Raw genomic sequence first — 22,959 nt, 5'->3', positions numbered from 1 at the left:
AAAGAAACCATCAACAAGACAAAAAGGCAACGTACTGAATGGAAGGTATTCACAAATGATACATCTGATAAGGAGTTAATATAAAAAATATTTAAAGAGCTTATATAATTCAACACCAAAAAAACCTAAACAAAACCAAATAATCTGATTAAAAATGGGCAGAGGACCTGAATAAATATTTTTTTTCCAAAGAAGACATACAGATGGCCAACAGACACATGAGAAGATACTTAACATCACTAATCATTAGAGAAATGCAAATCAAAACCACAATACGATCATCACCTTATACCAGCTAGAACAGCTAGTATCAAAAACAAAACAAACAAACAAAAACAAGAAATAAGTGTTGGCAAGGATATGGATAAAAGGGTACCCCTCATACACTCTTGGTAGGAATGTATATTGGTACACCACTATGGGGAACAGTATGGAGGTCCCTCAAAAAATAAAAATAGAAATACCAGACAACCCAGTAATTCTGCTACTGGGTATTTACTCAAAGAATATGAAAACACTAATTCAAAAAGACATATGCAACCCTACGTTCACTGCAGCATTATTTACAATAGCCAAGATATGGGAGCAACCTAAGTGTCCTTCAATAAATTAATGGACAGAGAAGGTAAGATATGTATGTATACACACACACACATACACACACACACACACACACACACACACACACACACATTATATATATAAATTACTCAGCTATAAAAAAGAATGAGATCTTACAATTTGCTACAATATGAATGGACCTAGAGAATATTGTGCTAAGTATAATAGGTCACTCAAAGAAAGACAAATACCATATGATTTTACTTATATGTGAAATCTAAAAAACAAAATGAACAAACAAAACCAGAGGGGAGGGGAATGGGTTGGGCAAGACAAGTGAAGGAAATTAAGAGGTACAAACTTCCAGTTATAAAATAAATAAGTCATTGTGGGGAGCACCTGGGTGGCTCAGTTGGTTAAGCGTCTGACTTCAGCTCAGGTCATGATCTTGCAGTTCACAAGTTCAGGCCCCATGTCGGGCTCTGTGCTGACAGCTCAGAGCCTGGAGCCTGCTTCAGATTCTGTGTCTCCCTCTCTCTCTGCCCCTCTCCTCTCAACGCTCTCTCTCTTTCTCTCTCAAAAATAAATAAACATTTGGGGCACCTGGATGGCTCAGTTGGTTGAGCGTCCGACTTCGACTCAGGTCATGATCTCTCAGTCTATGAGTTCAAGCCCCACATGGGGCTCTGTGCTAACAGCCAGAGCTTGGAGCCTACTTTGGATTCTGTGTCTCCCTCTCTCTCTCTCTGCCCCTCCCCCACTCATGCTCTGTCTCTCTCTCTCTCTCTCTCTCTCTCTCTCTGTCAAAAATAAACATTTAAAAAAATTTAAAAAATAATAAATAAGCATTTAATAAATAAATAGATAGATAAATAAGTCACAGGGATGAAAATGATAGCAGGAGGAATATGGTCAATAGTACTGTAATAATTTTACATGGTGATAGATGGTGACTACGCTTATCATTGTGAGCAGTGAATAATATATAGAATTGTTGATCACTATGGTGTACACCTGAAACTAACACAACATATGTCAGCTAACATTTCAATTAAAAACTGGTTTTCTTTAATTGAATAAAAACTTTGGCTTACCTAACAAAAACATCTTTAGGATGTGAAAAATTCCTATTTTCCTAAATGACTTTTTTTTTAACAAAATAATTTATTAATTTTTTTCCTAAGAGACTAAATTCAGTACAATATTTGTTTTCATAACACCCAACATGTCTTATGTCAAACTTAACCACGTTCTATGCAGTGACTATGGTGGGGTGATCTATTTTGACTGCCCTCGATGTAACTCACTTGGGTAGTTCTAAAGCATATCAGTGATCAAAATGTTTCTCCCTACAGTTGCTACTGCATTCTCAATCAGTTTCTTCCACACATCATCTAAAGAAAATTTATGGATGGAACTAAAGGGTATTATGCTAAGCAAAATTAGTCAGAGAAAGACAAATATCATATGACTTCACCCATATGTGGAATTTAAGATACAAAACAGATGAACACAAGGGAAGGGAAGTAAAAATAACATAAAAACAAGGAGGGGGACAAAACATAAGAGACTCTTAAATACAGAGAAGAAACTGAGGGTTGCTGGAGGGATTGTGGGTGGGGGGTGGGCTAAATGGGTAAGAGGCATTAAGGAAGACACCTGTGGGGATGAGCACTGGGTGTTATACATAGGGGATAAATCACTGGCATGTACTCCTGAAATCATTATTGCAGTATATGCTAACTAACTTGTATGTAAATTTATAAATAAATAAATAAATAAAAATTTACAAAAGAAATTAAAAAAAAAAAGACTCAATGGAAATTTCAGGACTTTAGGGGGACCTCTTCTGATCATTCTCAATTAGGACTAGGGAACCTTTTTCTGTGTCCTGTGTGATTTGGGGTCTTCATTGAACATGAGCGCCATGAAGTTGACTGTCTTGCTTATTGTAACATTCCTGGTGCCTAAAACTTCTAAATTCTCAAAAATATCTATTTACTTACTGGGGGAAAGAAAGAAAGAAAGAAAGAAAGAAAGAAAGAAAGAAAGAAAGAAAGAAAGAAAGGAAGGAAGGAAAGAAAGAAAGAAAGAAAGAAAGAAAGAAAGAAAGAAATTTGTGTGGTATGATTGCATTGTTTAATATCAGGATTTCTAAAACTAGGAAAACACCAACATTTAAAACATCAGTGTTTCTAGTCAAGGATAGCTCAATTAAATTTCATCAGTACATTATATTAAAGTTTAACTCATACTAGAAATGTTAAAACCTAAGATCTACTAAGTCACTTAATACCAACATTTCATACTAATGAATAAATTATTCAGGTTTCATACAAAGATATTAAGTGATGAGAAACAGAAAATGCCAAGCTTTCAAGAGCTCTTTTAAAAAAATAAACAGAAGCTAACTAATGAACACAACTACACAAAATATACACTAACCAACTGCAAACTGAAGATTAGGGGCACCTGGGTGGCTCAGTTGGTTAAGCGTCTGACTCTTGATTGTGGCTCAGGTTAAGGTCTCACAGTCGTGAGATCTTCTTGAGATTCTCTCTCTTTCTGTCCCTCCCCATCTTGTGTTCACTCTCTCTCTCTCAAAATAAATTTAAAAATAAACATTTAAATTAAAGATTAACTTAAAAATACATTTTGGAACTTCACGATACCCTCATAAAATGCAGTAAAGTAAGGGTCCTAAATGAATTTTAAAGTAGCAAAGTCTAAGGAAGAATTTCTCAAGTGGTAGCTCTTAGGCCACCTGCATCTAGAACAATCAGGGTGCTTGTTAAAAATGCAGCTTAAAGAACTCCCACCCCAGATCTCCTGAATCAAACTCTTTCTAGAGTCTGGACACAGAAATGTACATTCCTTAAAGTGCCACAGATGATTTTACCCACACTCAAGGTTGAGAATAGGCTACAGTTTGTCACCTGATAATAAATGGCCAGAAATCACAATGTTACTAAGTCATAAAAAGCATCACATACTTACGAGGCTAAGATTCCCCTTAGACAACTGAGACTTGCATAATTATCAAAGTTATAATTATTGAATATATAGGGAAAGCCTACTTCACTGTAAGGAGTTTAAAATTTCTTTTATTAGCAAATCAAGATCCTACTTTGATATTCTGCACAGACCTAGAAATTCTCACTGCTACAACTGGGTTATATTTCAAGGGACTGAATTTTAGCACATGTAACAACTCTCTTATCCTCTATGACACCAATTAAAGACAGTCTGAACACCTGACTTTTTGACATCAAAGGGAAGCATATTCACTGGTATTATCTTTGAGAATTTTTTGTTTGTTTTTGTTTTGAGAGAGAGAACACATGTGCGTAAGCCAGGGAGGGGCAGTGGGGGGGGGGGGTGGAGAGAGAATCTCAAGGAGGCTCCACATACAGTGTGGAGCCCGACTTGGGACTCAATCTTAAAACCGTGATATCATGACCTGAGCCAAAATCAAGAGTGGGACACAACCAACTGTGTCGCCCAGGCACCCTGTGAATGTTCTGATGACTGAATTCTACTATACCCTTGAAGACCCAAGGGTGTCCATTAAACCCAGTAACACAGAAGTCACCTGTCATTTTCAAAGCTAAGAAAGTGAATAAACTCTAAATTATTCCTGTTTTCACCTTCTTTTTCACTCACTTATTAATCCATTCATCCAACCATCCACTCAATACATTCTCAAAGGGCATTTGGTATTGTACTAGGTGTTATACAATAAAGAGTAAGACACAACTGTCTATGGTAAGCCAGATCCTAAAATGGTCTCCCTCCCCAAGATTTCCCACCCAAATCCCTGGGACTATAAATATGAAATATACTCTATGTTCCATATGTAGCAGAACAGATTTTGCAGACATAATTAAGCTTACTAGTCAAATGACTGAATTAAACTAAAAAGAGATAATTTGGCTGGACTCAGTCTCATCACATGAGCCCTCTGGCTGGTAGCAGAAGTCAGTGATTCTAAGCATGACAACTAGACACACCATTGCTGGCTTGAAGAGGTGGAGAGGGCCACTATTAGGGATGCAGTTAGCCTCCAAGACCCCAGAGTGACCTGAAGGCAACAACCAGCAAGAAAACAGAGACCTCAGTTTTATAGCTATGAGGACCTGAATTCTGAATGATCCTGGACCAAGTCTCCAGATAAGAGTTCAGCCTGACCAACACATTGATTTTGGCATTGTGAGACCCTAAATAGATAAATCAGCTGAGTCTAGTCTTCTGACCTACAGAACTGGAGGATAATAAATGGGTGTTGTTTTTTAAGCCAATATATCCTGGTGTACATATACACAAGTTTCTTTGGGATATACATCTCAGGGTCTGGAATGTCTGGGTCAAAGAGTATGTGTATTTTTAATTTTCCTAAGTATTTTTCAAAGTCAATGCACGAATTAACATTCCCATCAGCAATGTATGCACGTCCTCAGTGCTCTTTTTTCCAGCACTTGGTATCATCAGTTTGAGTAGTACCTCAGTTTGGTTTTATTTTCCATTCCTTCGATTACTAGTAAGGTTGAGCACTTTTTCACATTATTGGTCATTTGAAATTCCTCTATAGAAAAGTACCAGTTTAGTTTTCTGTTTTCTATTGGGTTGTCTTCTTGTTTGTAGAAATCCTATACATTTTCTAGGTAATATTTGCTTGGTGTATTTGTTAGAAATCTTTTCTTACTCTGTGGCTTATCTTTTCACTTTATGATGTGCAGATCATCTTTTAAAACTGGTTTTTAATGGAAAAAAAGTCTGTTACCTAGTGTTTGCAAGAAATCGGTTTAATAAACCATGGGGTTTATTAACCAGGGGTTAAAATCCTTGGTTTAAGACTTCAAATAATAAAACTCAAAATATTTAGAAGAACAAGGAAGAAAGTTCAAAGTGAATAAGGAAATACCTTAAATTTTTAGGTATTAGGACTAGTTTATGATTCTAAAATTAGTAACACTGCATTGGATATTGCTGGCTACTTCAGGAACTCAAAATAATGTTCCTTTGTGTGAATTACCATATTTGTTTCTAAGTTTAAGTGGAGTAACTATTTCATAAGTAAACTGAAAAAAAATAATGAATATGTATACTACTACTCAAAAGTCCTATTTCATGTTATCATATTTCATAACATTAACCAGTCAGCCCCCAAATACAACTACAGTAAAAAGAAATGAGCCCTACAAAATCCTTGGCCCCAACACTGCTGCCATTCTTCTAAGTCCCAACATTGATTTTTGTGGTGATCTATAACTCGTCTTCTCACCCTGCCTAAAGGGACCATCATACAACTGACCCTTACTATTAAAAAAAAATGCTAGTACAGTTGAGACTAGATTCCCCCCCGAAACAAATTATTTCAGATGCCTTTATACCCAACAGCCATGATTTCCCCCATGGTCTCTGCCTCTGCATAAAAAGTATGTGTGCAGGTGTTTATGCGTGTGTGTATGTGTTGATAACAGAAATCTTTTACCTCAGTCTTCCCTATTGAATTGGTACAATATAAGAATTGTGCTGTTCCTCAGGCAGAAGAGAAAGGAAGAAGCATGTGGTGAAAATATATTAGAGCTATTGGCTTTCTCATTTCAAACGGAGATAAAGTTATAAGAGGGATATAACGTTATTTCCTGAGAAGTGTTCTTAATATCCCATTCATTCAATATGCATATTTCCACAGAAACTTTGTTACATACAGTAGCAGCATATACAATATTAATATCCATACTTCTGACTGGGATATGTATTGGCCATAGGTTGGGGGGATTACAGAAAAACAACAGAATAAATAAACATTACAGAAACTTATTTGGTTTGGTTTTTCCTAATGGTTGGTAATTTGAAGCCACAGATTTATTATTAAAACAAGCATGAAAATATAGAGTGGAATTCTTAAGAAAATTCCAAGACTTCTTTATATGTGGGAGACTGCAGCTGTTAGATATAAAGAGGTTGAAATGTGAGTTAAGCCAACTTTCATGTTTAAGGAAAAAATATGAGGCCTTTGTGTTTTGTCTATAAACCTGGCCAGGCTGCGTTCAATACGTAACACTATTTCTATGAGGAACTGCTTTTGAAATGTTGTTTGTAAATTGTTTAAGTTTTTAAAATTGCACACAATTTGTTAGAACAATTCCACTTCTAGGAATTAACCCAAAAGAAATAATAAGAGATGTAAGCAAAGAATTATATTAAAAAACATTCATAGTGTTACTTATAATAATAAAAAATTTGAAATGGCCTAAATGCCCAATACAAGGGATCTGCCTAAGTACATACTCTGCAGTTATTAAATTCTATTACAAGAAAATGTTAACAGACATAACACAATATTTCTAATATGCTATAAGATGGAAAAAGCAAACTACAAAAAGCTGATACTGTGTTTTTCTTTTTTTTTTTTTTAACGTTTATTTATTTTTGAGACAGAGAGAGACAGAGCATGAACGGGGGAGGGGTAGAGAGAGAGGGAGACACAGAATCGGAAACAGGCTCCAGGCTCCGAGCCATCAGCCCAGAGCCTGACGCGGGGCTCGAACTCACGGACCGCGAGATCGTGACCTGGCTGAAGTCGGACGCTTAACCGACTGCGCCACCCAGGCGCCCCAATGTGTTTTTCAATGTGTATGTACATACATTAAAAAAAACAACTGGAAGAACATGTAAAAATGTTCACAGTGATTTGTCCATACAGTAGAACCATTTCCTTCTTTCCTTTGTATACTGTTTTTCCAGACTTTCTATAGTAAACATGTATTACTATTACAATTATAAAAGAGTTCAAATTAAATATACAGGGGTTAAATACAAGTACAAAGAGCTTCCAATTCTTTGTTATCAACTGGTTCTATGACACAAAGTAGAAACAGAAAAACTAAATCTTTTTTCCCTGAATTTATATACTTTTTCTTCTTGTAGAAAAAACTACATTCCTCAAGCTGCACTGAATACAGAATGAAGAGATATAATCTGTCACCTATCAGAATGACACAGATCAAAATGAATGAGAAGATCACTGGGTGCAAAGACAACTCATACGCACTGATGATACAAATCTAAACTGAACAATCCTTCTGGAAGGGCAATTTTACAATGTGTATAAAAACCCCTAAATTGTGCATACTTTTTAGCCAATCAATTCTATGTCTAGGAATTTATCCTGAGGAAATAACTGGATAAGTTTGCAAATACACACATACAAAGTTATCCTCAGCAATACCATATGTAATAGTGAAAGTTGAAAACAATCCAAATGCGCATCAAGAGGGTAGATTAGGGGCACCTGGGTGGCTCGGTTGAGCATCCGACTTTGGCTCAGGTCATGATTTCATGGTCTGTGAGTTCGAGCCCCGTGTTGGGCTCTGTGCTGACAGCTCAGAGCCTGGAGCCTGCTTCCTATTCTGTGTTTCCCCCTCTCTCTGCCCCTCCCCTACTCATGCTCTGTCTCTCTCTCTCTCTCTGTCAAAAATAAATAAACATTAAGAAAAAATAAAAAAAAAACTAAAAAATTATGCTACAGATCTCTAGTTTCTGGTATTGAATTTCATGTAGTGAAAAAAAAAATTAGATGATAAAACAGTCTTTTATGATCTCATTTTTATATATTAAAGAGTAAGAGGGGTGCTTGGGTGGGTCAGGCAGTTAAGTGTCCAATTCCTGGTTTCCACTCAGGTCATGGTTTGTGAGTTCAAGCTCTGCACCGGACTTCAATGCTGACAGAGTGGAGCCTGCTTCAGATTCTCTCTTTCCCTCTCTCTCTGCCCCTCCCTTGCTCACTCTGTCTGTCTCTCTCTCAAAATAAATAAATAAACTTGAGGGGAAAAAAAAAAGTAAGAATGTGTACATTTGTGAAGAAAATGTTTGAAAGAGTTTCAACCAGTGTTTACTACTAAATTTACCTCTGGTAAGTGGAACCATGAATGATCTTTAATGTCTTCTTTAAAACTTTTCCTACCACAATGAACATATGTAACTGTTAATATCAGAAGAAATGATTTTTAAAGTATACTAAACTGAACCTGTCTCATTAATCAAATAAAATTAGTTTTATTCTTTTCTACTCTTTCCTCATTTCTGAGGCTCGTAGAATATTCTTCTGATTTGAACACATTGAATGCTTCAGGGGATGGCAAATGTGTCAAATATATATTAATGCCTCTATTAACAAAGATGACATGCTTAAAAATGTCATCCTTTGTTAACAAGATTTTATTTCTAAAAGAAAAAATTAACATATTCCCCCACCCACCCCTGAGATGGTCCCAAGGTTCATGTCATTATGATCGGACCCCATTTGCTGCCACCTCCTACCTTTGCCTCTGCCTTCTCACCATTATTGCACAGTGTTTTCAGCTCTAGACACCATGGTGGCTTACTGTCTTGGATACAGAAAAACCTTGCCAAGAGAGATATGTTTTAGAAAATAAATAACAGAAAACAAATTTCAGTTCTAGTCAAAACAGTATGCCCCAGCATCACTGTCGAATATAACCTTCTGCAATGACAGAAAGGCTCTACTGTCTGTGCTGACCAATATGACAGGGAGTAGATCTAATGTGTGATGTGTCCAATATGACACATGGGGCTACTGAGTACCTGAAATGTGGTGTGACTGAGGAAACAAATTTTTAAATTTTAACTTATTTTAAATAACCACCTACAGCTAATAGCTACCATATTGGAGAGCACTACTCTATAAAAATTCACAGTACATATACTGTGGTTAATACAAAATACATGTATGAATCCAAGAGCTATATGATTTCTACTTAAGACCCGGAACTGCAGTGCATATTTCCAAACCCAATGAAACTAATTTTACAGATTGCTACTATAGACTGCTTCCTTGAAAAATTAAATTGCCTTTTAGCAATCCTCATTCTTCTTTAAGGATCCTCTCATTGAAAGTCTCAATTCTTGTGGCTTTAGTAACACTGCATTATCTTAGCTCACCTACTACATCTCAAATTTGTTTTCTGTTTGGGTGTAATTTTAGTCTCTCCCTCCTGCCTTCTACTATAGTCTTTTCCCCAAAGCTTTAGTTTGTTTTCTGCCTTTTATTCAGAAGAGATTTCTCACAGCTTCAACTATGACCCCTATTTGCCTTCTGTGAAACAGCACCATCTCACTACTTAACCTTAAACACATCATTTAATCTCTGAGACTGCTTCTTGTTTGTAACATAACTTAGATGGTTATTATGGTTCCTTCAGCTTTAGGAGTTTGTGAATTCTAGTAAAGGCCTAGCTGTGGAACTGGACTTTCTCTCAGGCTGATTCTGCCTCTTGCCTTTTTAAATGCTAGTGTATCCCATGGTTGTCAGCAACCAGCTTTTTGGCTCTCCATATTCTTTCACCAAGAATCTCATAAACTCTTCATTATGACTCTCTCAAATGTATGGGGTCCCAGGAACTTTACAGAGGTGCCTGGCTGGCTCAGTCAGGAGAACATGCAACTTCTGACCTTGGGGTTATGAGCTGGAGTCCCACGTTGGGTGCAGAGTTTACTTAGGATTAAAAAAAAAAAGCTCCAGATTTACTTTTTTAAAAATGTTTACTTATTATTTTGAGAGAGAGAGAGAGAGAGCACATGTGTGTGCATGGGGAAAGGGCAGAGAGAGAGAGAGAGAGAGAGAGAGAGAGAGAATCCCAAGCAGGCTCCACACTGTCAGCACAGATGCAGGGCTCGATCTCATGAATCATGAGATCATGACCTAAGGAGAAATCAAAAGTTGGACGCTTAACCAACTGAGCCACCTAGGCGCCCTCATACTTACATTTCTATTCATTGCACAGGGTTAACTACATGTGCTACAACCCCTTTAAAAGTATCAAGCAAATCAACGAAATTATATATAGCAAACTTCTTTGTCAGTATGGCTTACTGATCAAAACCACAAGTTTTAGGATCAGATGTGTCTGAATTTGAATCCCAATGTCACTTACTCTGTGTAACCTTGATCAAATCAATTTCAAGTTTCGATTTTTCATGTGTAAAATGGGGTTAAAATATACTTACAACTCATATTGTTGTTGTATGTGCATGTTTTATATATGCAGCTCAGAACAATACCTGAAACATGCTAACAGTTCAATAAATGTTACCTATTATTATTATCAATAGCATCACTATCTTCCTAATCCTCCAGATTTAACCACTCAGTCATCTTTGATGCCTTCTGTCCTTTTTTAAAAAATATATTCAATAAAAAATATATATATGTATATATATATATATATATATATATATATATATTCAGTCAGTCAGCATTTGTACATTTTCATTTTCCAATATGATATCTATTTTTCATTCCTTCAGAGATTCAGATTACTATTGTAGTCATCCAACTGGATTACTAGCTTTTTTAAATTCTTACAGGGTAAAGCCTCTTATTTTTGTTTCCTCTATATTATAGTTAGTATAATGCCTTATACATAAAAGTTTTGCTATTAGTAGACAAGTCAAATAATCTTCACATTTATTTATTTCTCCATTAGATCCCTTGAATTCTTTGAGGACAGAAAGTATGCTGGTCCTCTCTGTATATCTGCACTTATCAAATTCCTTAGCAAATGTTTGTTGAACAAATGAGAACGAATGTTGATTAGTCTCCCTGTCTCAAACTCAATTAACCTATCCTCAATCTAGCTTCCACATATGCAAAAGATAGCTCAGATATTCTCTAATCCAACCATTTATTCTGACCAAACTGGCCTGACCACATTATCACAAGCAGTCCCACTGTATTAGTCAGGACTCTTGATTTTGTAACAAAAAATTCTGCTCAAATCAAGCAGAAAGGGGAATTTATTAACTTGCTGTCCAAGGACAGCACTATCTTAAGGCCTGGCTATTGAACCAAAGGTTCAAACATTGTCATCAGAACTTGGTCTCACTCTTTCCATCTTTTGGCTCTGCCTTCCAATTATTAGTAAGCTCTAGGCTCACATTCTATTCTCTCAGCAATCCCCAGGGTCCAAATCATGCCTCTTTCTCAATAGTTCCAATAAAAAATTCAGAATTAACAGTCATGTGTGCTCACTGGAAAATGTGCCCATCTCTGAGCAATCACTGTGACCAGAAGGATATTGACTGGCTAGGTCTGGCGTCAGTCACATGCACACCCTTGTGTTGGGCTGGGATAGCCATGAAACTGAGAGGAGTGATTTCCTAGGAAAATTGGATTACTGTAAATCAGATGAAAGGGTAACGCATAATGGACTGGCAAAATTAACTAATGTGCCATATACTCTAGGAATATTTGCATGTTGTCCACCACTGCCTGGAATTGGTTTTCCTTCTCATTTGAAAGGATTTGGGTAGGCAAAAATTGGGTAGGCCTACCCAAATCCTTTCCAACGTTTCTGCCCCAAGAAGTCTTCTGTGATTTCCTTCTAAAATTTGCATTGTCCACTGGATCAAATTACCTATTCCCTAATAAATATTTCCCTTTTCCTAAAAATCTACCTTTTAAAACAAATAAGAGTGAAAAGCCTCAAGAAAATGTTCCTAATTAATTCTAATCATGTCAAATTATACGTAGTATGGGAAATATATGCTGTTTCTTAGAATATAAACTCTTGAAGGACAGCAGCTCTACCAGATACAGTCCATATACATTATGAGAGAACAGGCTATATGGCAACTTTGACACACACACACACACACACACACACACACACACACACACACATGGTATTCAAATAATTTTCCTGGCTTTAAATTTTAAAGAGTCTTAACAAAACATTTTAGTTAACATAGGTTGTGTCTGAATCCATTAAGCTATAGGTACGCTATGGGTTTGGAGTTATCTCAAACTAGGCTCAAATCCTGGCTAACACTACCTTCCCTGGCCTTTAGCTACAGGTCTTTGAGCAAATTATCTAGTATCTCCAAATCTTGATTTCACTATCTGCAAACACAGGAATAGTAATATCTATCTGTACATAGGAAGGCTGTGACGTATAGCACAGAGAAAAGAGTTCCATGGACCTGGGCTGAAATTCTACCACCAATATTAATTACAGGACTTTCTCTGAGTGATTCCTCATCTGTAAATTCTGAGTGCTTCTTCACATGTAAAGTGGGGATAATAATGCTTAGTCCATTGGTTGGTTGTTTTGAGCATTTAACAAGGCAATGTATTTTAAAACATCTAACAATGAATAGCAAACAGTGTATACTCAATAAATTATCATATCAGCATTAAATTATCTGTTTAAAATAACTCAGGTGCCTTGGTGGCTCAGTCAGAAGAGCAGAAGAGTGTGTGACTCTTGATCTCGAGGTCGTGAGTTTGAGCCCCACGTTGGGTGTAGAGATTATCCAAAAACAAAATCTTTAGGGGTGCCTGAGTGGCTCAGTTGGTTGAGTGTCTGACTCTTGATTTCAGCTCCGGTCAGGATCTCACAGTTTGTGGGATCGAGCCCAGCTTTGGGCTCTGCACTGACAGTACAGAGCCTGCTTGGAATTCTCTCTGTCCCTCTCCTCTCTCTGTCCCTCCCCTCTTTCTCTCTCAAAATTAATAAACATTAAAAAAAAAAAAAAAGAAATAAAATCTTTAAAAAATAAAATAATTCAGAGCACAGTAAGGGAAAAATTTATTGGGATTGGTTCTTTTTCTTCATAAATGCCTTTGGGTTTTCTTTGTCAGTTAATAAAATATTTCTTAAAAGCAAAACATGTTGGTCCTAGAACTATTTAAAAGCAGGTAAGATAACGAATGAAATAAACTCCTGTAATCAACTTGTTCTTTAGCTTCGCGTTTAATGGAGTAATACTGAAACGACTCACACCAATATAAAACTGCCACATTACCCATCTCTGAAACAATCATATGCCATACGGCCATCTCCTGAACAGAATCAGGTAATCTGGGTTATGAACGACAATTTTGGATGTTGTCTATCAGAACATAAGCAAAAGGGAAGTGGCTGTTCATATTTACCTTAGCAAGAAAGTTTAATTTTAATAACATTCACTAAAAATACAAAATATCTTCAGTACAACTGTTTCCAAAAGAGATTAAATAATTAGACATTTAATTTCTTCCATTTTACACTAGAGTGAAAGTTTCTCTGGAAAGAAGTTTCTTAAAGTAGTTTAACAGTTCTGTTTATTTTTCTAACATGAGTGAATCATATGTAATACCCATCAATCTTTAATGAGTGCACATAGAAGATTTTCAAATCGAAGATTTTAAAATAAAATAAAATGGAATAAATATAAGACAAAGTACTACATATTCTTTCATTGCCAAAAAAACCACTAGATCAAAATAAAATACCTAACTACATCATACTACACGAACCTGTGTAGGGGATTTTTTTCCTCCTTTGTGTAAAATATGAATAGGCTCAGTTTTTAATCTACTCCCTAAGGAAGCTATATTTTAAACACAAGAAAAGCATATTATGTTAAGCGCCTCGGTCACCAAACATTGTTCTCTACAACTGAGAAAACCAAATAATATCCAATTGCTTATTACCTTTCCTGTGTTCAAAAATATGTATAAAGCGAAGTAATGTTCATTTTTGAAAAGCGTTAAATACAGATGGGGTAGGCAATCTATGTATCTTTTCTTCCCTCAACTTTTCAGGGAGGGCGTGAGAAAAGTAATGGGAGTCTGAAGGTTGGCTCTAGTAAGCCAAATAGATAAAGGTACAGAAAGAAAAGTTACAGCCTTAGGGCTCACATTAAAAACAACTCTTGAAGAAACGTCAGTGCTCACATCAATGCTTCCCCAACAACGCAGTGGCCCATGCTCTGAACATATTAAGAGAGCGTTTACAATCCCAAATCTTAGCAAAGTCACTTTGGCATCCCAAATCCGAAAGGGCCTGCAGAAACCGGGGCGGGGCAAGGGTCTACTTCAGCGGCATTAAGTTAATTTTCTAGCAGAGTAAAACACTCTGTGTCTATCGCTACAGTCTCCTTCCCCGAGAGATGCTGCAGTCTGCAGCCTCGCCCCTGGCTCGGGGTCTGGCCCGCAGGCCGGGGCGGGGGTGGGGGGTGGGGGTGCTGGGTGGGTCGGGCAGTCGGCTTCTCCCCGTTAGTCCGGTCCCAACCAGGCGCTATGGGACCGGTGGCTGTAACTAGCCCCGAGTCCTCCCACCGGATGGAGCGGCCTCCCGCCGCGTCCCGCGCCCATGGTCAGCAGGGATGCCCCGTGCCCCACTCACCCGCCCGGGTGGTGTCCGTCAGGTCATGGTTGGCCGCTCCCCGGGGAAACTCCCTCAGTTTCCGGCCGCTCAGGCTCAGCACCCCGGTCACAGCCGCCTCCTCTAGCGCTCGATCGAGGGAGCGGCTCCACGAACCCGGGCCAGGACCAGTACCTGCTCCGGAGCTTGGGCCGCAGTTAACACCGGAGAGGTTACCTCCCGACGCTACAGCGCCAGAGTACTCTGCAGCCGTGGCCACAGCGACCAAGCCCGCGGCCGCCATTTCCCAGCCGACAACTCTCCGGCCCACGGCTCAGCGCATGCGCTGCCAGAACTGATGGGTGGGCGGGGAAAGGGGCAAACAGACCCCGGACGGTTGTCTTGACGCGCAGGGCTGCAGTGGCCCTCCTCACATCCAGGCTCTTGCCTCCGCCTGCATCGAGGTTTTGAAGGGAAATCAAAAAGGAACTCACAATCTTGGAGCACCCCCTCCTCTGGCTCCCAGTACCATTTTCAAAAATGCCCCTACAAAAATATCTTTCAGTGTTCCCCACAAAAACTTCCGTGCCTTCCTCCCTCAATACTGAAGGATTCGATTAAGCATTGAATTAAGGTTTACCATTCTTGCTACCAGGAACCTAGGCAGTGAGAAGAGGGGACCCTGGGATACGACGTAAAACGTTTCCCCAACTCTGTCATTCTATACAGCAAGTGATCTAGATGGAGACGTGCTGTTAACTGTTATTTTCGGAAAGGAAAATAAATGCCAACCTGGCCCCCAAATTCCATAATCTTCATTGAAAGGGTATATAAATGTTTAGGGCCACCCTTTTATAAAATAGCTCTGAACAAAACTAAAACACATTTTAAATAGTATTTGTCCTTTAGGCAAGATTTTATTGTTGAACAAATCAGGATGAACGGCATTAAAGTCTAAATTTTTTGTCTAGAACCAAAAGTGAGGGGGAAAAAATGATCTGACCATAATCTAAATGTGAGAATTAGAGGTAGAATGGAAGAAATGATAAAACCCAAAATCATTATTGAAAAACTGGAAACTATCACTTCACTTTAAATCAATTAGGGCTCATCTACTTTGTAACCAGTCTCCAGCATATTCTTTTATACATTTAAGCCATTGCTGCTACACTGATGTAAATTTCCCCTACAATGAACCAACTAGTATTTGTGGGAAATAGAAGAGACTGTTAGAGCTCTTTTCCTAGATTACAATCTAATTATAGAATTCAGACAAACATACCAATCAGAGAGTAGGACAACAGAAAAAGGGCTGAGTAGGGGTAGCTGGGTTAATCTATCAGAATTCAAAGAAAAGGATCTGCATCATGGATGAATGAAATTTTGGAAAAATCTTAAAGACTATGAAATAGGCAATAGTAGGAAGGTGAGAGGAGTATCAGCACGAACACACCCAGGTATGATTTATAATGGTACATGTGTATTTAAGGCCACAAGCCAAAAAGTTCATGAGACAGCAAAAGAAAATAAGGTTGAAAAGCCTATTCATCAAAGCCCAACTCTTTTACGAAACTTTGATTAGCACTTCCCCCAACTCCTACATGGAAGAGACTGTGAAAATGTTTAATCTCAGTAACAAAGATGATTAGTAACAGCTGCTCAGAGTTGTTCTATGAATTCTTACCTTCTAGGTTCCTCAGCAGCAAGTTCCATGACCAATTATCAGTATCAAGGTCTGTTATGAGCATGGGTCATTGCAATGGCAAGTGATTTACCAGCCCAAAAAACATTTATCCAATATATGAACTGCTTTTTTGTTATTCTGATCTAAAATTGTTTTGCTCTTCTTAAGAAAGATTTTAAGCTATTTTAAGAGAGCAGGATCTCATTCTGTATTTTTTTAGGAAATATTTCAACTACAGTGACTAAAAGCATAATCATATATTCCATATTAACACTGTTACCAGATATCTGTATAAAATGCACCATTATGTCACCTGAATTTACCTATTACCTTCCACATTTACACTAAATTCTTCTAACAAGTTCTTCATAATACAGCCTCATTCTTCCTATCTACCTACACACATATCTCACATTATAATTGCAACATAACATGCTAATCCTGGTCTCTGAACTTCTGATCAAGCTTATAGATTGATCTTACCTTGTCTATTCAACTAGATTTTAAGGTCCTTAATATGTTAAACTCTGTAATTTTCTTCTATACCCAGAGCTGAGTATCTTAATAGGAACTAAGTAAGGATGAGTGGAAGCAGAGACAGAAGATGGATTATATACTAATAGAGCAGAGGCTATGTACTAATACAAGAGAGACAGCTGGGAGGAAAGGAAAAAAAATTTATTGAGAACAGGGTAGATAAATCTGTAAGTATTTGAAGTCCAAAAGAAAAGCCTATGGATATGAGAGAAATATATATAAATGAGAACAAGTCCTAGGTAAAGAGAGACTGTAAGAAAAGGTAGATCAAGGAGTTAATTTTAAGACTTCTAAGGGGATTTGAGCTCTCATCTGCAAAGGTAGAATATGAAGGAATTCTCATCCTACTCTCTCAATCTCCATTAAAAAAGTGACAAGATCATCTTGTGAGAATGAGATAAAGGAAATGGAATCACTGTGAGGATTTCACCAAAGTGTCTAGCGATGAATAAAGATGATGAGAAACAGGTGCAAAAAAGCTATGAGCAAAAGGGCTATAAGGACATAGAATTTATTCTATAACTGCTCTGTGGTCTAGAAGCAGGAGCTGAAAAAAATTGGTAGTGAGGGTTATTGAATGTTAGGAATTGATATAGAGAAGTTCCTTGCTTCTATTTTACAACTGAAAGTTAACTCACTGAAGGAATACCAGGGGCAAAATTTTCACTCAAATCTCATTTTCAGCTCTGTATCTCACTACCTCATGCAGAAATAAAGTCCTTTCCCCCTTCATCTACTCGCTAGAAATATGTTATGGTCACTCCTTTAAGACTCCATTTTTACGAACTCAAAGCAATGGGATTAAAATCTTGACTAATCCTATGCTCTTCAATGTAAAGCATAGAAACTAGCTTGCTAAATACATTCAATAAATGTTCCTTCCCGGATTCCTTTAATAAGCAGACAATATGATTTTCTTCTCATTAAAGGAAAGTGGAAATAGAAGTAGAAATTAGGTATCTACACACTATGGAAATAGTTTCCTATTCATCTTTAAACATCAGTAAACCTCTTCTGAAATACAACACAATGAATTTCAGCTCCAGGACGGTATCACACATTTCCTTGTTTCAACAAGCTTTTTGGGGCACCTGGGTGGCTCAGTTGGTTAAGTGTCCGACTTCAGCTCAGGTCATGATCTCACAGTCCTTGGGTTCGAGCCCCGCGTCGGGCTCTGTGCTGACAGCTCAGAGCCTGGAGCCTGTTTCAGATTCTGTGTCTCTCTCTCTGACCCTCCCCTGTTCATGCTGTCTCAAAAATAAATGTTAAAAAAAATTTTTTTAATAAAAAAATAAAAGCTTTTTGTATTTGATAGAAGTAACGTAATGAGGGAGAAAAAGAGACATCAGAAGTCAATAATTTATAAGAAAATCTTTAACTCCCTAACAATGGCCGACAACAGTCCAAAATTCTTAGTGTGAATGCTTGGGGTCTGTTGGTATCATTTTTTAAAAGGGAATAAACTCCAAATTGATCTACATAAAAATAATTCGCTTTAAAAGGAAGCTTAAATCACGTGGGTTTTTTTTTTTACAGTAGCAATAAAACAATCATATAATTCTGATGAAAGTTCAAAAATATACTAATCAGAAATAAAAGAATCATTTCCTGCCCTGATACTACCTGTATTCAGAATGTATGGTATTCATTCTCTGTAGTGCAAAGTCAGCTATTTTTTTGTCACTCATACTTTCTTATTGAAAATCGAAATCAGGACAATAATTACCCTGACACACTAAGAAACAAAACAAATGAGCTAAGGGGAAAAAAGAGAGAGACAAATCAAGAAACAGACTCCTAACTACAGGGAACTGATGGTTACCAGAGGGGATGTGGGTGGAGGGATGAGTGAAACAAGTGATGGGGATTTAGGAATGCACTTTTCATGATGAACACCGGGTGATTAAAATTAAAATTAAAAATTATCCTGACACTGTGTATACTGTGAATTATAAAGCCACTGACAGCAAACTGGGATATACATATCTATTCTAACAGAAAATAATCAGTGGGCAATGAAGCTTGTAAGTTTGTTCATACTTTGGAAGTATTTTATGATGTGCTTATAATTAAAATTATGAAATCTATGCCTGTTAGAAAAAAATACATAATGTGCGATCAGGAACACTGACCTTTTCTAAGAGGTCTATATAACTTGAATACAAAAGTAATGAAGTCTCAATAATTATCACTGGTAGAGTAGATTTACTTGCCATACTAAAAATTACGAATGCTAAAAGCATTGCAATTACCACTTCTCAGATATCGGACAAGCCAAACATCATTCCACTACTCTCTGTGGGTGTTCAATTCACAGAAGCAGTTTATTATGAGAATTAAATTAAACTGAGAATTAAAAGACCTGAGCTCAAAAAGTGACACTGACACATACAAGTCTTGAAAAGCTGAGCCTCACTTAAATAAAACATAGAAAGGAGTTGAAATGGATGATCTTGAAGGGCACATCTAGCTTGAAATTCTGCACTCAAGTAATGAGTCTTTAAATCATGCTGGCTACTTACTTCTTGGTTGGAGCTCATGAATGAAATGGTCAAAAGGCAGTTAGAATATGAGTGTAGACTGATTTACCAATTTAATTGGCTAGTTTTTCAAACCCTAAAAATTATAAATCACTACAAAGTTCTTTGTAACACAGAACAATCTAAAAACCACAACTCAATCTTTATAGCTAAGAATAAATGTGAGACCTGTAACATTTTATTTGTTAAAAATGAACAGCTTCAGAATAGATCTAAATTTGTAACTTTTCCAAAAAACACCAAAAAGTACAGTGTAAAGCATCTCCTCGTTAAATACAAACTTATTTTTGTGATGCACTGCATCAATGTTTTGCATACACCTTGATGCAAAGGAAATTTTAAGTTGTATCCTGTTTAAAAAAAAAATTTAAGAACTGAAAAAGGATGACCACAACCACATTCCAAGAAAGGAAATTTTCTTCCAACAAAGCATATTCTTCTGTTTATACACAGCATGTTAGCACTCAAGAATTTTAATTTAGTTGTAACAAAGACAAAATTTTATATTTAAAAAGAAAATGAAATTAGAGATGTATGAAGAACAAATGTTTAATATACCAAAGACACTTTGTTGTTTGATGCAGTTAACGTCAATATTTGGGGCAATTTTTAAGGTTTTCGAGAAAAATGGCATTAATGATAGCTTTGTACAATATTTAAAATAAAAAAATGAAAACTTTATACCATATTTTCACAAACTGTCTAAAGACAGCAAATTTGTGCTCAGTTGTTTCTCTTTTGCTTTAAAATAATCTACCAGTAATTCTAACCAGTCTAAAATAAAATGTACTGTTCACGGATGAAATCTAAGCATTTGTACTTGCAAAAATGTTTTGCAATGAGTCCTTGGCCTAAGGAGACTAGAGCTTATTTTCAAATTGTGTGACTGGCTTCCAATAATCCCTTATCAGTAGACTTACTGGCAAAATACCAGATATTAAGGATCAGATTTAATTCTTTGGTATAAGCATGAAACTGTTGATACTTTTCCGTGGCTAACATAAACCAAGTAACTCAAGAAGCATGAGAGAAAACAATGAAGTCTAATATACAATACAAGGCAGGCAAGAGTGATAACTTAATGTTATGTTTTGTTTTGTTTTACAGGAAAAATTAACACCAATACACTCTAGGGAAACTAACACCTACTTAGAGGTTTCAACATTATAGCAAACCAAAAGGTTAAACTTCAAAATGATTGAACTTGTAGTTGGAATATTTTGCTGCATTTTGGCATTATACTGTAACTTATAGTATATAACCATCTGAAGACTTTCAGCACTAGCTTGGCACAACAGATTAATTCCTCCAGAGTGTGGGAGGAAAAAAAAAATACCCTGACTATAAATGCCTGAACTTTATACAAGAAAGGTATAAACCAAGATTACAATGTAACTCAATTACCATTTTGTCTTTATGGCATATACAAGTATATTTTTGATTCTGAAGCTTTATACTGTTTAATTAACAAGCTTAAAAAGCTTATAAAATTTAACTTTTGAATAAGAAGTCTAGGACTTTATGGCTATTGATTTTATCATCAAAATATCTAAGGAACTCAATCCACCTTGATAATTATAATTCTTCTAAATATCATTTGAAGAATTCTTCGTGGACACTAGATTCAAGCCTACACTAAATCCACACAGTACACCTATGTCCTGGGTTTTAAAGTGTTTCACCTCAACCTGCTACTTCCTCTCTGGCTTTCTTCATTTACCAAACACAACTGTTAGGTTTTTACATTGGACCTTCTCTTCCAAGGCTCTATCAGATAATTTTGTAAACACACATTTATAGCTTTAAACATCAACATTTTAAACAGAGACTAATGCCTAAAGTCACATTTCTGGTTAAAAGTTCGATATTAAAGATTTATAACTCTGGAGAATTAACCTAAGGTCATCTCAAAAATGAACCAAATTCCAGATATTCCCATAAATCTTAAAACTCAAAACTATAATTCTAATTTTTTTTTTAATATCTCTAATGAAGAAAAGTCAACTGCACTTATTACATCAATACTATTAAAGGACAGGTGACAGCAACAAAGGGACCTACTCATATTTCTGAAGACCAAGATTTACCATGGCAAATAAAAAATGGGAAAAGCAATGAGATCCTAAATACCACTATAATAAAAATAAATCAGTTTCTATTTTTCTGTCTTCTTTCTGCTGCATGACGGACCAAAGAAGTCAAACAGAATTGTTCTGTCTGGGCCAACCATGAAATCTCAAGAACAGATAGGTATATTCCCTGTTATTCTTTCAGGGCATTATTTATACATGTTTAAAAAAAAAAAACTTCAAAAATAAAAATAAGAGTTATTTAGCCTTGTGAATATTTTGAAATAAAGTTTCTTCAATTTCTGTGATGAACTCTTCAAGCAATTCAACTTTTAAAACAGAGTCATCACTCAAAAGTCCCTTTGACTTGGGATCTATCCCACGGTTACAAAGCGGCTTCCTCCTTTGTTGAACGTGAGAGTGGCTCTTTGTTCCTTCAGGATCCCAAATCGCTCATTCAAAGTCATGCCTGTCTAGAGAAAACAAAACAAAACAAAACAATTAACAACTTGACTGTTGGCCATATTTGCTTAGAACAATAATGTGATCATAATGGTAATTCAAGGTAACAACAGCTAACATTTCCTGAATATTTATGCATTCAAACTCATTTAACTCTAATAAAAACCACAGGAATTCGGTGAATTGAGTGAAGTTTAAAGAAGTTAGTTAACTTGCCTACTTGCAGCTCCAGAATTTAAACCAGGTAGTCTGACTCACATTCTCTATCTTCTAAACCATTCTAAATACCTACATTATGTACTACATAAAACACATTGCTATAATGCCCACAAGTCATACATCCAAGATTTTCTCTCAATTATTTTTAGGCTCTACAAACACTGCCACAAAATCTAGTGATGTCACTGATAAACATAAGAGTTACTGACACTTGTGAATATTTGAAACAAACTTTCTTGAATTTCTAGAAGTTTTTGGATTTCTGGGAGTTCATCACAGAAATTCAAACCAATTCAAATCAAAATCTGGTTTTTGATTAACAAAGAAAGCACACCCAAATTATATTTTACCATTTATGAAAGAAGAGTAACCATGACAAAATGAAATAAAAAGAAGCAAAACAAATTTGGTCAGATTTCTATCCATACTTCATATTTTCAATTCCACATATTTTTACATCAATGGATACACAAAAAGGATTTAACAAAATCCAACATCCATTCATGATAAAAACTCTCAGCATATGAATAAAAGGAACTCCCTCAACCTGTAAATCTACTAAAAACCCATTGCTAAAATCATACTCAATGGTGAAACATTTAATGTTTTCTCCTCATGCTTGGGAACAAGGCAAGCATACCATGTTCTCATTATTTCTATTCAACATTGTACTGAAGGTTCTAGCCATCATAATAAAGAAGAAAAAGAAAAGGTTTAAGGATTGGTAAGGGATA

At 36.4% G+C, this 22,959-nt stretch overlaps 2 protein-coding genes across 8 annotated transcripts in view; both read right to left on the bottom strand.

Annotated features, from left to right (window-relative positions):
- LRCH3 (leucine rich repeats and calponin homology domain containing 3) overlaps nucleotides 1-15,035 on the bottom strand; it is a 121,316-nt gene extending 106,281 nt beyond the window's left edge. For all 4 annotated transcript variants that reach the window (XM_047874650.1, XM_047874651.1, XM_047874652.1 and 1 more), the window contains exon 1: nucleotides 14,757-15,035. In XM_047874650.1, the coding sequence (XP_047730606.1) occupies nucleotides 14,757-15,018 (262 nt within the window). In that variant the 5' untranslated portion in view covers nucleotides 15,019-15,035. The remainder of the gene's footprint in view (nucleotides 1-14,756) is intronic.
- Nucleotides 15,036-19,617: 4,582 nt separating this feature from the next.
- The window catches only part of FYTTD1 (forty-two-three domain containing 1), a 41,831-nt gene continuing 38,489 nt past the window's right edge, over nucleotides 19,618-22,959 (bottom strand). For all 4 annotated transcript variants that reach the window (XM_047875832.1, XM_047875831.1, XM_047875835.1 and 1 more), the window contains one exon: nucleotides 19,618-22,017. In XM_047875832.1, coding sequence (XP_047731788.1) covers nucleotides 21,919-22,017 — 99 coding nt within the window. In that variant the 3' untranslated portion in view covers nucleotides 19,618-21,918. The remainder of the gene's footprint in view (nucleotides 22,018-22,959) is intronic.

The sequence above is a fragment of the Prionailurus viverrinus genome, chromosome C2 (genome assembly GCF_022837055.1).
Source record: "Prionailurus viverrinus isolate Anna chromosome C2, UM_Priviv_1.0, whole genome shotgun sequence".
Lineage (NCBI taxonomy): Eukaryota > Metazoa > Chordata > Mammalia > Carnivora > Felidae > Prionailurus > Prionailurus viverrinus.
Note: the sequence above shows the minus strand (reverse complement) of the source record. Positions and strands in the feature narration are given on the sequence as shown.